The sequence below is a fragment of the Peromyscus leucopus genome, chromosome 19 (genome assembly GCF_004664715.2).
Source record: "Peromyscus leucopus breed LL Stock chromosome 19, UCI_PerLeu_2.1, whole genome shotgun sequence".
Lineage (NCBI taxonomy): Eukaryota > Metazoa > Chordata > Mammalia > Rodentia > Cricetidae > Peromyscus > Peromyscus leucopus.
The window spans coordinates 26,636,579-26,649,864 of record NC_051079.1 but is presented as its reverse complement, the minus strand read 5'-3'; the positions used below and the strand labels follow the sequence as shown (position 1 = coordinate 26,649,864).

At 42.1% G+C, this 13,286-nt stretch overlaps 1 protein-coding gene across 2 annotated transcripts; it reads right to left on the bottom strand.

Moving 5' to 3' along the window:
• Positions 1 to 1,538: 1,538 nt before the first annotated feature.
• On the bottom strand, positions 1,539 to 13,004 carry LOC114686174 (protocadherin beta-6-like). Of its 2 annotated transcripts, XM_037197106.1 has the most exons (2): positions 10,681 to 13,004; positions 1,539 to 1,791 (listed from the first exon to the last, which is right to left on the bottom strand). In XM_037197106.1, exons 1-2 carry the CDS (start codon positions 12,934 to 12,936, stop codon positions 1,657 to 1,659), a joined length of 2,391 nt encoding a protein of 796 aa, XP_037053001.1. In that variant the 5' UTR covers positions 12,937 to 13,004; the 3' UTR covers positions 1,539 to 1,656. The 2 variants fall into 2 exon arrangements, with proteins under 2 accessions (XP_037053001.1, XP_028716655.1); XM_028860822.2 differs by lacking the exon at positions 10,681 to 13,004 and having other exon boundaries at positions 1,539 to 7,176.
• Positions 13,005 to 13,286: the final 282 nt, after the last annotated feature.

Genomic DNA, 13,286 nt, shown 5'->3' with positions numbered 1-13,286 from the left:
CTTTCAGGTCTTCTATGTGGGGCCCACTGAAGTTCATGGCTATTTATTTCTTTTTAAAAAATTGAATCATAACTACAATCTACATTTTAAGAGAAAACACTGCTGTAATTTGCCTTTTCCATTGTTCTGTAGCTTTGGTGAGGAGACAAACGTGGGTAAAAATACAACTACTTCACTTCACATAGACTGATAGTTAAGACTTAGAAATAGACAGTGGGATATAAAGAATACCTTTCAATTGCTCATTTTCTGACAAAAGTTCAAGGAGTTTTGATACAGTCTTACTTATCTAAGTACGTGTAATGAGTTAGAAACCTAGCAATCAGTTCACCAGGCTTATTTAACACAAAAGAATGCTGCAATTAAAAACCAGTAAGTATGCTACTGTTTCAATTTATTGACAAAGTGTATTCATTATTACTAATCAGTTTCACTCAAAGTAACTGAAGAGTATGCTAAACAATTAAACAAAATGATTTAACACCAAAAATAACTTTTGCTGATTGATAAATTCTACCCAAGGCACCAAGTAGCACAAAGTAAAAATTTGAAATCTTCTAATAAACAGAATCAAAGAGAATATCCAAACTTCAAAAGAAATTTCCTCATTTGAAAGGTGGGAGAAACTTCCAGAAAAGACACACATTAAATCATGCTTGGGCTTCATTGTATAAGGAAGAAAAGTTAAAGGTGATGCCTTCAATAACTCTGCATTTTCCTTTATTGAAAAATAAGACATAACTCTGATTCTGAGATTAATTATCAAAAGAAATTATTTCAAAGCAGTGATTTAACGGTTTTATTTTATAAATGGGATGAGAAATTACACATTTTCTCTTTAATTTTCATCAAATAAGAGTTCAAAACTTTAGCAGTCATATTTCCAGAATACTTGCAACCAAGTAAATAGGACCCCTAGCATGCATGATTCTCACAAAAAAGTGTCACAACCCTTGTGTACATTGATATACACTTTACATTTTATGAGCTGACTATTCAAAGCACTTAGCCTGAAAGTGAACACGATGTAATGTGGCTTTCCATTCGTGCAGAAAGACCCAGGCAACATAAGTAACTTTAAACAATCAACCTTTGAAAATATGAAATCACATGGAAAGTTCAGGAGTCACAAATTTGTACAAATTGTATGTTTTTTGAGAGCAGTCAAATGTCTCAGAAGATCATTAAGTGTATAATTCAAAGAAAACGTTATGCTATTTGGGTTATTTAGGGTTGTGGGAGTATCACCAAGTGATACTCATATGTGGAAAAATATATGAAATATGCTTAGTACAACTAAAAGCCTAGTACTTTCATGCAATAAAAGAGAAACTATCAGTGCAATTAAGGATGCAAGCAGGTTAGACCAGTGGAGAACTTCGTTAAAAGATCATTTCTTAAAAGGTAAGAATTGCACAACACTTAGGAGTTCATATTACTTAGTTTGGTGGTTCTCAACCTCCCTAATGCTGTGACCCTTTAATACACTTCGTCATGTTGTGGTGACCTGGTACCATAAAATTATTTTGTTGCTACTTAATAACTGTAATTTTACTACTGTTAGGACTCATAATGTAAATATCTGATATGCAACCTCTGTGAAAGGGTCTTTCATAACCAGAAGGGGTCCAGATCCATAGGTTGAGAACCTACAATTCAGCTGAACACAAAGCTATCCCTGCAGTGGAGATTTTCTTTAAGGTCTCTCCCAGGATCCTGAACCAACAGCTCTGGGATCATAGGTTTAAGGAACTTGAACTCACCAATCCCAGAGTCCCCAGTTAGACATACCTCATACTGGTAGCTCTGAGAAAGGGTCCCAGTACCGCTGACGTCCACCAGGTGACCAGGAAAGTGTCCCTCAGGCACAGAAGAGCCACCCAGAGAGGCCGCCCTGGCCCTCCTGCACAGCCTCACCCCCACAAACAGCAGCACAGACAACAGGAAGAGAGAAGACACAGAAGCCAAGGCAATGACCAGGTACAGTGTGAGCAAGTCGTCATTGTCCTGCGCGGGGTCGCGCGACACCTCTGGCAAAGGCAGGTAGGGCTGAGAGAAGCCATCCACCAGCAGCACCTGCAGAGTGACACTGGCTGACCTTGGAGGATCTCCATTGTCCTTGACCACCAGAAGCAGCCTGTGCTTGGGAGCATCGCGCTCACTCAGCAGCCTGGAGGTGCGCACCTCGCCATTGTGAGCCCACACGCTGAACAGCCCGGGCTCCGTGGCCTTGAGCAGCTGGAAGGACAGCCAGGCATTCTGTCCAGAGTCGCGGTCCACTGCCACCACCTTGGTGACCAGGTAGCCTGGCTCTGCCGCCCTGGGCAGCAGCTCTGTGCAGGGCACAGAGGCGTTCTGCAGCGGGTAGAGCACGAAGGGCGCATTGTCGTTGGCGTCCAGCACCAGCACACGCACCAGTGCCTGGCTGCTGAGCACAGGAGAGCCTTGGTCTGTGGCGCCCACGTGGAACTCGAAGGTCTTCAGGGCCTCATAGTCCAGCGCCCTGAGTGCGAACAGCTGCCCGTTGTTGGCATTGATCGAGATGAGCGAGTCGAGGGCCAGCTGTGGGTCGTGGGTGGGCAGCAGAGAGTAGGTGATGTGGGCATTGGAGCCTGAGTCTGAGTCTGTGGCGCTGATGGTGCCTATGTGCAGGGCGGGGCTGTTGTTCTCCTGGACAAACAGGGTGTAGGAGGTTTGTGTGAAGGCTGGGGCATTGTCATTGATGTCAGAGACCTGCACTGTTATGGTGTGCTGTGTTGTGAGCCTGGGTGTGCCCATGTCAGTGACTGTGATGGTGATGTTGTACTCAGCTCTGCTCTCTCTGTCCAGTGGACTCTCTGTCACCAGGGTGTAGAAATTCTTGAAAGTGGATTTTAGGATGAATGGCAGGTTTTCTGGAATAGAACAAACCACCTTTCCATTCTTTCCGGAATCCCTGTCTCCAACTCTGAAGATGCTGATTATGGTCTCAGGAGCATTTTCTGGGACTGAGCTGATCAGTGAAGATATGGTCAGCTCTGGGGCATTGTCGTTCACATCCACCACCTCTATCACCACCGACCCCTTCCCAGAAAGACCACCTCCATCTATGGCCTCGATTTGTACACGGTAAGATTTAATTTTTTCAAAATCCAGTTTCTTTCTCAATCGTATTTCTCCTGTGACTTCATTTATTGAGAAGGTTTGTTGAATTTCATCTGATGCTTGGAACAAGCCATAGGAAACTCTCCCAAAGGTGCCAGCATCTGCATCCTGTGCTAGGACAGTCAGGACTGGGGAGCCTGGGGGACTGCTCTCCAGGACCTGCACCTCATAGGGGGTGTTCACAAATTCAGGGGCATTGTCATTGATGTCCAGGATCAGGATTCTAACCATGGCTGTTCCTGACCTAGGTGGAGAGCCACCATCCATAGCTATGAGGGTCAAACTCAGCTCTGCCTGTTGCTCTCTGTCCAGGGCTCTGTCCTGCACCAACTCTGGGTATTTCTTGCCTTCAGTATGATTCCGAGTGAGGACATGAAAATGAGAGTTGGGGATGACTGTGTATTGTTGAAGCCCATTGCTGCCCACATCCAAGTCCTGGGCTAAACTTAGTGGTAACAGAGTGCCTGGCTGGCTGTTTTCTGGTATTTTCAAGAGCATTTCTTTGTCTGAGAATTCTGGTGAGTGGTCATTTATGTCCTGGATCAGTAATTCTCCTTGAAAATACTGCACTGGCTTTTCAAGGGACACCTGGAAATGCAGCACACAGGGATCCACAGAGGCACACAACTCTTCCCGATCTAGTTTCTCCCTCAGAAGCAGATCCCCATTCTCAGGATCCAGCAGCAAACGCTGCTTGTAATCATCACACACCACCCGTGCAGACCGGGCACTCAGGTCCCCAGATCTCAGGCCCAGATCCTTGGCCAGATGGGCTACAAAGGATCCACTTTCTGTTTCCTCCAGGATAGAGTATCGAATTGTTGGCTCACTGCAAACCTGAACCAAAACCAGCATAAAAAGGAAAGGAATCACTTGCCTGTTTGGGTGAATTCTCTCTAGCTTCTCCATGTTGGGAAAGTGAGTGCTTGCATCCAATCCTTTAGCAAGCTCCAAATGCGTTGAAACGCTGACTTCTGGTTCCTTCTGAGAGGAATCTTCACAACGTTGCTCTTAATCTTACATTCAACTAGTATATCCGTCCCCAAACCTCTTCACAGCTCCGGAGTGCTGTCTTTTGTTCTGTATTTGCCAGGAGCAATTCCTGGTATTTTAGAGCTTTATCACAATCTTAGCCTGCAGCGCCACCCTGTGTCTTCTTGGGGAAATTCTTATAATTCTGTTTTTAAGCCAAACACCTCTTTAAAGTTTCCAAATTAATGTCATTTTAACAGTGTATGCAGATGTTTTTCTTTACCAATGTTGTCACTGCTTGAAACTGCATAATTGGTACAACTATTCAATAATATTGTGCATCAGAGGGATCATGAAAACAAAACTGGAAGAGAGCTAGTCTTCTCCCACATTGAGGATTTGAATAATCAGGTAAGGAAAACAAGAAAGCAGTTTTGTAATAGCATTTTCTCACAGTGATAAAATATCAAAGTGTTAAGGTTAATACCAAGAGTCCATGCAATTTGCTATAAATTATTAAAGAAGGAATTACCTTTTGGAATACTCCAATGCATAGATACTGTTGCATAGATCTAATTCATCAGCTGACCACCTGAGTGAAATAGCTACAAACCAGGTAGTGTATGTTGGTGAAAACAAACTAAAATTTGATATTAACTAACCTTCCTACCCTAAAATATTTTAAAGTACATTATAAAATTTTGATACACTCTAAGACAATATCTAACAAATCACTCCTGAATGTCAATTTGAATACAACATATATTTATACATTTAGTTCATAAATCATTCAAATATTTTATTTCACACTCAGAGCATCACAATAAAATCAGGGAGTCTGATTTCTTCAAATTTCTTTTTTACAATATTATTTTGGTCATTCAAGAGTTCTTGCATTTTCACATGAAAAATTTAGGGACATTTTGGTAACTTCTAGGAGAAAAGCAAACAGGCATCTTGGTAAGAATTCCATTAAGTCATAAACTAGTTTGAAGATAATCTTTACAATATGGAGTCTTCCCGTCCAGGTACACTTCCTTCTTACATAGGCCTTCTAGAATGTTCTTCAATGTTTTTTAGGGTTCTGTATGACATTCATCTACATGCCTGCCTGCTTCTTTTCTGAGCATCTTGCTCCTGTTGATTCCAAGGAGTTCTTCTTCATTTTCGGTTTGTCCAGTGGTAGCATACAGAATAACTTCTTTTAGGGTAGTGATCTCTTCTTCTACACACTTGCTGAATTTGTCCACTAATGTTCTATGCTTTCAGGCCACTTAAGATTTTGTATATGAGAAGTCACACCAAAGGTAGTTCTGTGTTTCCTCTGTCTAATTATAAGGTTTTCTTAAAATGCTTTTCTGCATTTATTAAGATGGTTGTGTGGCTTCCCCAATCATTTGGTCCATTAATGATATGTCAGTGCTGATTTTTGTATGTTGAACCAATTTTGTCCCGGATAAATCCTATATAGCCATGACATACAATCTCATCTGTTATTGGTGTCAGTTTGCCAGTATTTTCTTGAGAATTTTCACATTGACATTGGTAAAGTAAATGGATATATAATTTTCTTTCCTTTTATTGTATGTGCCCTGTTTTGTCACAGTTTCCTGTCACAGAATGAGTTGATACATAGTTGCTGCTCTGATATTTGTTATTAGAGCAGTAGTGTTAGACATGTGGCTTTATGAGGAGGGAGTTGCCTTTGGGGCATCAAGTCAATTTTATTTTATCACTAGAGCCTAAATATGACAATCGCTCATTCGGAACAGGAATTTTGGGTTGTGTCAATGTTGCTGGCCATCATCAAATTTGTATATTTATTGCCAGTATCAAGACTGGAAGTTTTTCAATGTGTGTAGTTGTGTTGCAGTTTGGGAGAGGGGCTCTTCATGCATCCATGGCTGTTCTGGAACTCACTATGTAAATCAGGCCGGCCTCAAACTCACAGAGGTCCACCTGCTTCTGGATACAAAGTGCTGGGGATTAAAGGCATCCACCACCATGGCAGGCTCTCCCCCATGGTTTTCACTCATCAATTGCTTTATGAAAAATATTTTCACAGGGTCTCAGGTCTGGCACCCCAACAGACACCATAACAGCAACGAAGAAGGAGATATTATCTAAGATGTTGGCTTCATAAAGCAAATGCAGAATTGTAAGCCCCACACCTGTTTGGGCCTGGTTCAAACAAGTGGAATATAACCTCTACCCATGTGTGACAAAGTTCAGCAAGTCTTCTTAATTAAAGCTTAGATCTCCTGAAATCTGAGTGCAAACTACCATGAGATCTCCAGTCTCTCTTTTAAAGACCATTAAAGCCAGGGCAGTATGAAGGGACTTCCAAAAGACGGTTAGGAGCTGACAAAACAGCATCGCTAAAGATGACTAAGGCCTTGAAAAAAGACTAGACAGGTTCAATGTTTTTTCTCTCCCCTAGGACAGAGAGATGCATGACCACACAGAGAGACTGCGGGTGAAAGAGATTTAATTTGGTCAAATCAAATGTAGGAAACGACAATTGGGAGGTATGTACTAGTTGTTATGAAAATATGCCAAGTGGAATTTTTGAAAAAGGAAGATGAGAACTACTAAAAAAAATGTAGTGTATTATATGACTTTTGAGTTCTGGAATAACAAATGTCAGAATGTGATGAATAAATGAAATAATCTAAAATAAAATGAGATCTATCACTTCTCTGATTTTGGGAAAATCAACTGTGGAAGGAACAGGGATTTACATATAATGCTGGAGAAGCTGGCTGACACCGCACTTGTAATCAACAGTACTGAATGACAGAAGAACAGTAGAAAACTATTTTCATTCTTAAGTGTATGATTAACCAAACTATTGTTATGCATTAAAATAGGACAGTGGGTTTTCAAGAAAGTAATTCAATTTCTGAATTTATGTCTTTATAGAAAAATAAGAGATAGTATATACTGTTTGAAATGATGTTTTGAAAATAAGTGAATGAACCTCTATCTTGAAATTTTCACTTAATTTTGATGCTGTAAAGAGTAATCAAAGGCCAATAGTAGCACCAATTAGACACCAAAGAATTTAAATAGAGATTTCTGAGAGTTAATTGGATGAACAAAAAAAAACTCTTTTTTTTTCTTTATCCCTAAAATCAAAGACACTGATGAGCTCAATTTGGAGCCAAATTAGAGATTGATGTATTGTTTTGCTCTTCTCTGAGTTTCCAGAGATTGAAATTAAAAATTGGCTCCATTGAGATTGGTGTTATTCTGACAAAATTGAATTAGTTATCTAATGACTGCAAATTGAGCACCTGTTTTGAATGAGACATTGCATTATGCACTGCAAACTAAACTATAAAGAAAACCAAAAGAGCACTTTCAGTTTACTTAGTATCTACTGAACTTATTTAGCAGTAAGAAGACTCTGTTTTTGTTTAATTTTGTTTCCTCTTCAAACATTGAAAGAACAGTAATATCAACTTGTTCATAATTAGTAACAACCTTATTACTAGAGAATTGATAGACAAAGTCATCTCTTTCATGGATATCTGACTTGCAGTTTGTAAAATGCCCCAGAGTGCAACAATAGTTAGTTTGTTATCAATGAAAATATTTAATTGAGGTGGCAGCTTACAGTTTCAGAGGTTTAGTCCATTATCATGGCAGGGAGCATGGCAGTGTGCAGGCACACATGGTCTTGACTACATGTTGATCAGAAGGCAACAGGAAGTGGACTGAATGTTACATTGAGTGAAGCTTGAGCAAAAAGGACCTCAAAGCCCACCCCCACAGTGACACACTACCTTCAACAAGGTCACATCTCTCAATAGTGCCATTCCCTATGAGTTTATGGGGGCCAATTACATTCAAACTTCCACATCCCCTGAGTCCTGCACTTAGTGAAATATCCATATAAAGAGGCCTTGGGAACCAGGCATGGTGGTACAACAAATCCCAGATATCAGGAGCAAAGTTGTAGACCAGCCTAGGCTACAAAGAGAACTGAATAAGAACCTGTCCCTGAGTCCTGCACTTAGTGAAATATCCATATAAAGAGGCCTTGGGAACCAGGCATGGTGGTACAACAAATCCCAGATATCAGGAGCAAAGTTGTAGACCAGCCTAGGCTACAAAGAGAACTGAATAAGAACCTGTCCCAAAATATAATAGCAGTAGTTTTGTAAATCAATCTAAATAAATGGATAAAATGTTTCTAACTGCCCAGAAATAAAAATAACTTTGAAACAACACTGATTTTTTTTGTCTTCAAATTCAGTACAGGTTATTTTATTGGCTTAGAAATTTTATGCCCACTTTGTCAACAATGTATAAATACAGGCCCTTCATAAGTTAAATTGCTAATAGGATCTGGGATTGAGGATGTAGCTTAGTGATTGAAGACATACCTTGTACACCGTGGGCCCCAGGTTTTGGTCACACACATACCCACACACACACACACATGCATGTACACTCCTACTGATACAGTATCTCCTTTATCTTCAAGTTGTAAATGGATCATCAGCATATAGTCCTTCCCACTTTAGTGTGATATCATACACTATAGTGCCTCTCAAAAATAGTTGTCTTATATGAATTACATAATTTCCAAGAAATTGCAGATACGTATGAAAAGATGAAAATTTTCATACAAATTATTTAGGCTGAAAAGAAAGATTTTTTTGATTATTAAGAATTCATGCTTACATTGCTCATTTACATGAAAGTTTTTTATGCTTGGGAGCTTCCTGCTTGGAAGGTGGCTCACCCGCTCTTGCAGGCACTTAAATGTAGTTATAACTACACAGCTACAGGTACTGATGATTGTGATACAGGTACTGATGATTGAGATACAGGTACTGATGTTTGAGATACAGGTACTGATGACTGAGATACAGGTACTGATGATTGAAATACAGGTACTGATGATTGAGATTATGCCAATATTACTTTCTATCTTTCCAGAATTTCCAAGTCATTTTCAATTTTTGATAAGTTCAACTATTTTTTTTGTAGACAGTACCATTCAAATACTAGTTGGATACATCTGGACGATAAAATATGAAAAGTCGTTTAAAATAAATTTAGTCAAGGGAATAATAGTTTGTTATGTGAAACTCTTAAAATTCACTCAAAATAGGCATGTTCTGGGTTTGGGTTGTTTACATGTATTATTTTTATTTGGAGAAAATCTAAACTTCCCCAATGATACTATTCTTGCCCATTATAAATTCCTATATTTGTACATTGTTCAATTACAATTTAGTAGGAAGAAGGCTGCTGTGGATTGACAGATTTCATTCCCAAACAATTGTACATCATTACAGATTGAAATAGGGAGGAAAGAACCCATTGTTAGGACCCAATGGAAATATTGTGCCTAAGCCACCCAATTTATGGCAAGTAAGTACTAATAATAAAAATACTAAAACACTTAAAAGCCATTCATCTGCATATATTGTTGCAAGTTTAATGGGTCCTCATTTATTTCCAGCATTTACACATCAACTCATCACGCAAACACATGCCTCACTTAGTGTCTTCTCATACAAGGTGAAAGCACACTCCATCACTTGCAGTGGCTTAGGTAAAACAAGGTTTATTCTGGTACATTTAGAAGCAGTTTTGGCCTGTGCATAAGCAAATAAAATGTTGAAATACTAATTGTGGTTGTCAGTAAAGATGATAAATTTAACAGCACACCACTTCCGTTTATATATGAAACACATAAAACTATGACAGATGACTGAATCTGATAATCACACTTCATTAGCTGTACACAAAGGTGTGTTATCATGATAACAGAAGTGTGGTGAGGAAAACACATACATGCATGGTGGAATTACTTTATTCAGGCATCAAGAAGAATGAAATTGTCATTTTGAAGGAGATGGAACTGCAGATCATTTAAGCTAAATAGTCACCCTCTAAAAGACAAGAAGTACATGACAGCAAAATGGGGCATTGAAGAGTGTGGTGGGAAGGAAGACAACGGGACTAAAGAATGTGATAAGGAGGTGAGTGCTATCCAGGCATGGTATGTGCATCTCTGAAATTGTCACATTGAACACTATACATTGTATAATTAACAAGCTGCAGTGAAAGTGAAAATCAAAGTGAATATGACAGAGCAAGTTATATGCATAGCCTCAAAAAGATCCGATCTGAGATGGGTGTTGAAGAAAGCCACCCTGGTTATAAAGAAGAGGAAGAAATGAGTTCCCAAGAACACTATTTAAAATGACCAGAGAAACACACCGAAGTTACATACCCTCCAAATTAGTGAAAGAAAAAGATGCATCAAGATTGCATTAATAAAAGAGGAAACACAGATCCAAAAGAAAAAAATACACCAGAAAAAACAGCGAATAAAATCCACATAGAAATATATTGTCCCATGGAAAGATTATTGAATGCAAAAGGAAAATATTAATAGCCAAGCAACTAATTCTGATTCGGTTATTGAAACCTTGGTCTCCGGACACTGAAATTTAGCTAGGGGTCCTGAAAGAGACTACTGGGAATAATGGGGTTAAAGAATTTGAAATCTGTGTTCCCAGAGTCTCCAGTCAGACACACCTCATACTGGTAGCTCTGGGACAGGGTCCCTGCGCCGCTGACATCCACCAGGTGACCAGGAAAGTGTCCCTCAGGCACAGAGCAGCCACCCAGAGAGGCCGCCCTGGCCCTCCTGCACAGCCTCACCCCAACGAACAGCAGCACAGACAAGAGGAAGAGGGAAGACACAGAAGCCAAGGCAATGACCAGGTACAGAGTGAGCACATCCTCATCTTGGGCGGGGTCGCGCGCCACCTCTGGCAGAGGCAGGTAGGGCTGAGAGAAGCCATCCACCAGCAGCACATGCAGAGTGACACTGGCAGACCTTGGAGGATCTCCATTGTCCTTGACCAGCAGCAGCAGCCTGTGCTTGGGAGCATCGCGCTCACTCAGCAGCCTGGAGGTGCGCACCTCGCCATTGTGAGCCCACACGCTGAACAGCCCGGGCTCCGTGGCCTTGAGCAGCTGGAAGGACAGCCAGGCGTTCTGTCCAGAGTCGCGGTCCACTGCCACCACCTTGGTGACCAGGTAGCCTGGCTCTGCCGCCCTGGGCAGCAGCTCTGTGCAGGGCGCAGAGGCGTTCTGCAGCGGGTAGAGCACGAAGGGCGCATTGTCGTTGGCGTCCAGCACCAGCACTCGCACCAGTGCCTGGCTGCTGAGCACAGGAGAGCCTTGGTCTGTGGCGCCCACGTGGAACTCGAAGGCCTGTAGGGCTTCATAGTCCAGCGCCCTGAGTGCGAACAGTTGCCCGTTGTCGGCATTGATGGAGATGAGCGAGTCGAGGGCCAGCTGTGGGTCGTGGGTGGGCAGCAGAGAGTAGGTGATGTGAGCATTGGAGCCTGAGTCTGAGTCTGTGGCACTGATGGTGCCTATGTGCAGGGCAGGGTTGTTGTTCTCTTGGACAAAAAGGGTGTAGGAGGTTTGTGTGAAAGCGGGGGCGTTGTCATTGACATCGGCCACCTGCAGTGTTATGGTGTGCTGTGTTGTGAGCCTGGGTGTGCCCATGTCGGTGACTGTGATGGTGATGTTGTACTCAGCTCTGCTCTCTCTGTCCAATGGCCCCTCCGTCACTAAAGTGTAATAATTCTCGAATGTGGGCTTTAAAATGAATGGAAGATCATTCTGAATAGAACACACCATCCTTCCATTGTCCCCGGAATCTGGGTCAGAAACACTGAAAACAGCAACTACAGCCTCAGGAACATTTTCTGGGATGGAACTAGTGAGCGAGGATATGGTGAGTTTAGGGGCGTTGTCATTCACATCCACCACCTGTATAGCTACAGTACATTTTCCTGAAAGGCCTCCACTGTCTGTGGCTACAATTTCCATGTTATAATATGGAGTTGCCTCAAAATCCAATATCATTTTAAGACGAATTTCTCCTGTGACATCATCTATTACAAATGGTTGAGAAACTTCATCACCTTGAAATAGAGAGTAGGCTACTTTCCCATGTATCCCAGCATCTAAATCCCTGGCAGAGACCGTCAAAACTACGGCATCAAGGGGACTGTCCTCAGGAATCTGTACCTCATAGAGCGACTGTACAAACTGGGGGGCATTATCATTGATGTCCATGACTTCAATGCGAACTGTGGTGGTCCCAGACCTGGGCGGAGACCCACCATCCACAGCAGTGAGGGTTAAAGTGAGCTCAGGCTGCTCCTCCCTGTCCAGGGCTCTGTCCAACACCAGCTCTGGGTATTTCCTGCCATCAGCGCGACTCTGAGGAACCACATGGAAATGGAGGTTGGGGCTGACTGTGTAGTTCTGAACAGCATTGCTCCCTATGTCAGAGTCCTGAGCTGCCTTCAGAGGAAACACAGTTCCTGACTGGGCACTTTCTTGAATTTTTAGGAGCATTTCCTTGTGAGGGAACTCTGGAGAATGATCGTTTATGTCTGTGATCTGCAGGTCAGTTTGGAAGAACTGCACAGGGTTTTCCAGAATGAGCTGGAAATGCAGCACACAGGGGTCTGTCACCCCACACAGCACCTCGCGATCTGGTTTTTCCCTCAGGACCAAATTCCCGGTCTCAGCATCCAGCTGCAAGAGCTCTTTGTTTCCTCTGTGATGGATTCGCGCCCCTCTGGTGGCCAGTTCCCCCACCCTGAGCCCCAGATCTTTTGCCAGGTTAGCCACCAAGTAGCCACTCTCCGTTTCTTCTGGCATGGAATATCTAATTGCCTCAGAATCAGCCTCCCACAAAAGCAGCAATATAGTAAGGAAAATGACTTGCCTTTTCTCTGGCGTTTTTGCTACAGCTGTCTCCATTGTTCAGATGCAGTCCGGAGGGCGCTGCTTCTTCTAAATCTTGTTGGTTTCAGTCCACACAGATTAGGTTTGGTGAAATAACCTCCAATTAAACCTTACTGAATTGCTTACATGAGTCCTTTCTCCTAGATCTTATGTAAATGCCCCCTTTTTTCAGGGAACAGTCAGCATTCTGATTACCGGGGAAGGACGTCCCTGGGCATTCGGAGAGTCCCAAGTTATACAAATTGTTAGCCTGCAGCGCCACCGTGCGTACTATTCTCGTGTTGCACATAATGTTCTCTCCGTTCCCATTCCCAGCCCTGCGGTTTAAACACCCTTTAGGAGACAGAAGTATCCTCCATTGTATG

What these genes read in the sequence shown, in the direction of transcription:
- LOC114686174 (XM_028860822.2), bottom strand. Translation starts at nt 4,053, where the DNA reads ATGGAGAAGCTAGAGAGAATTCACCCAAACAGGCAAGTGATTCCTTTC.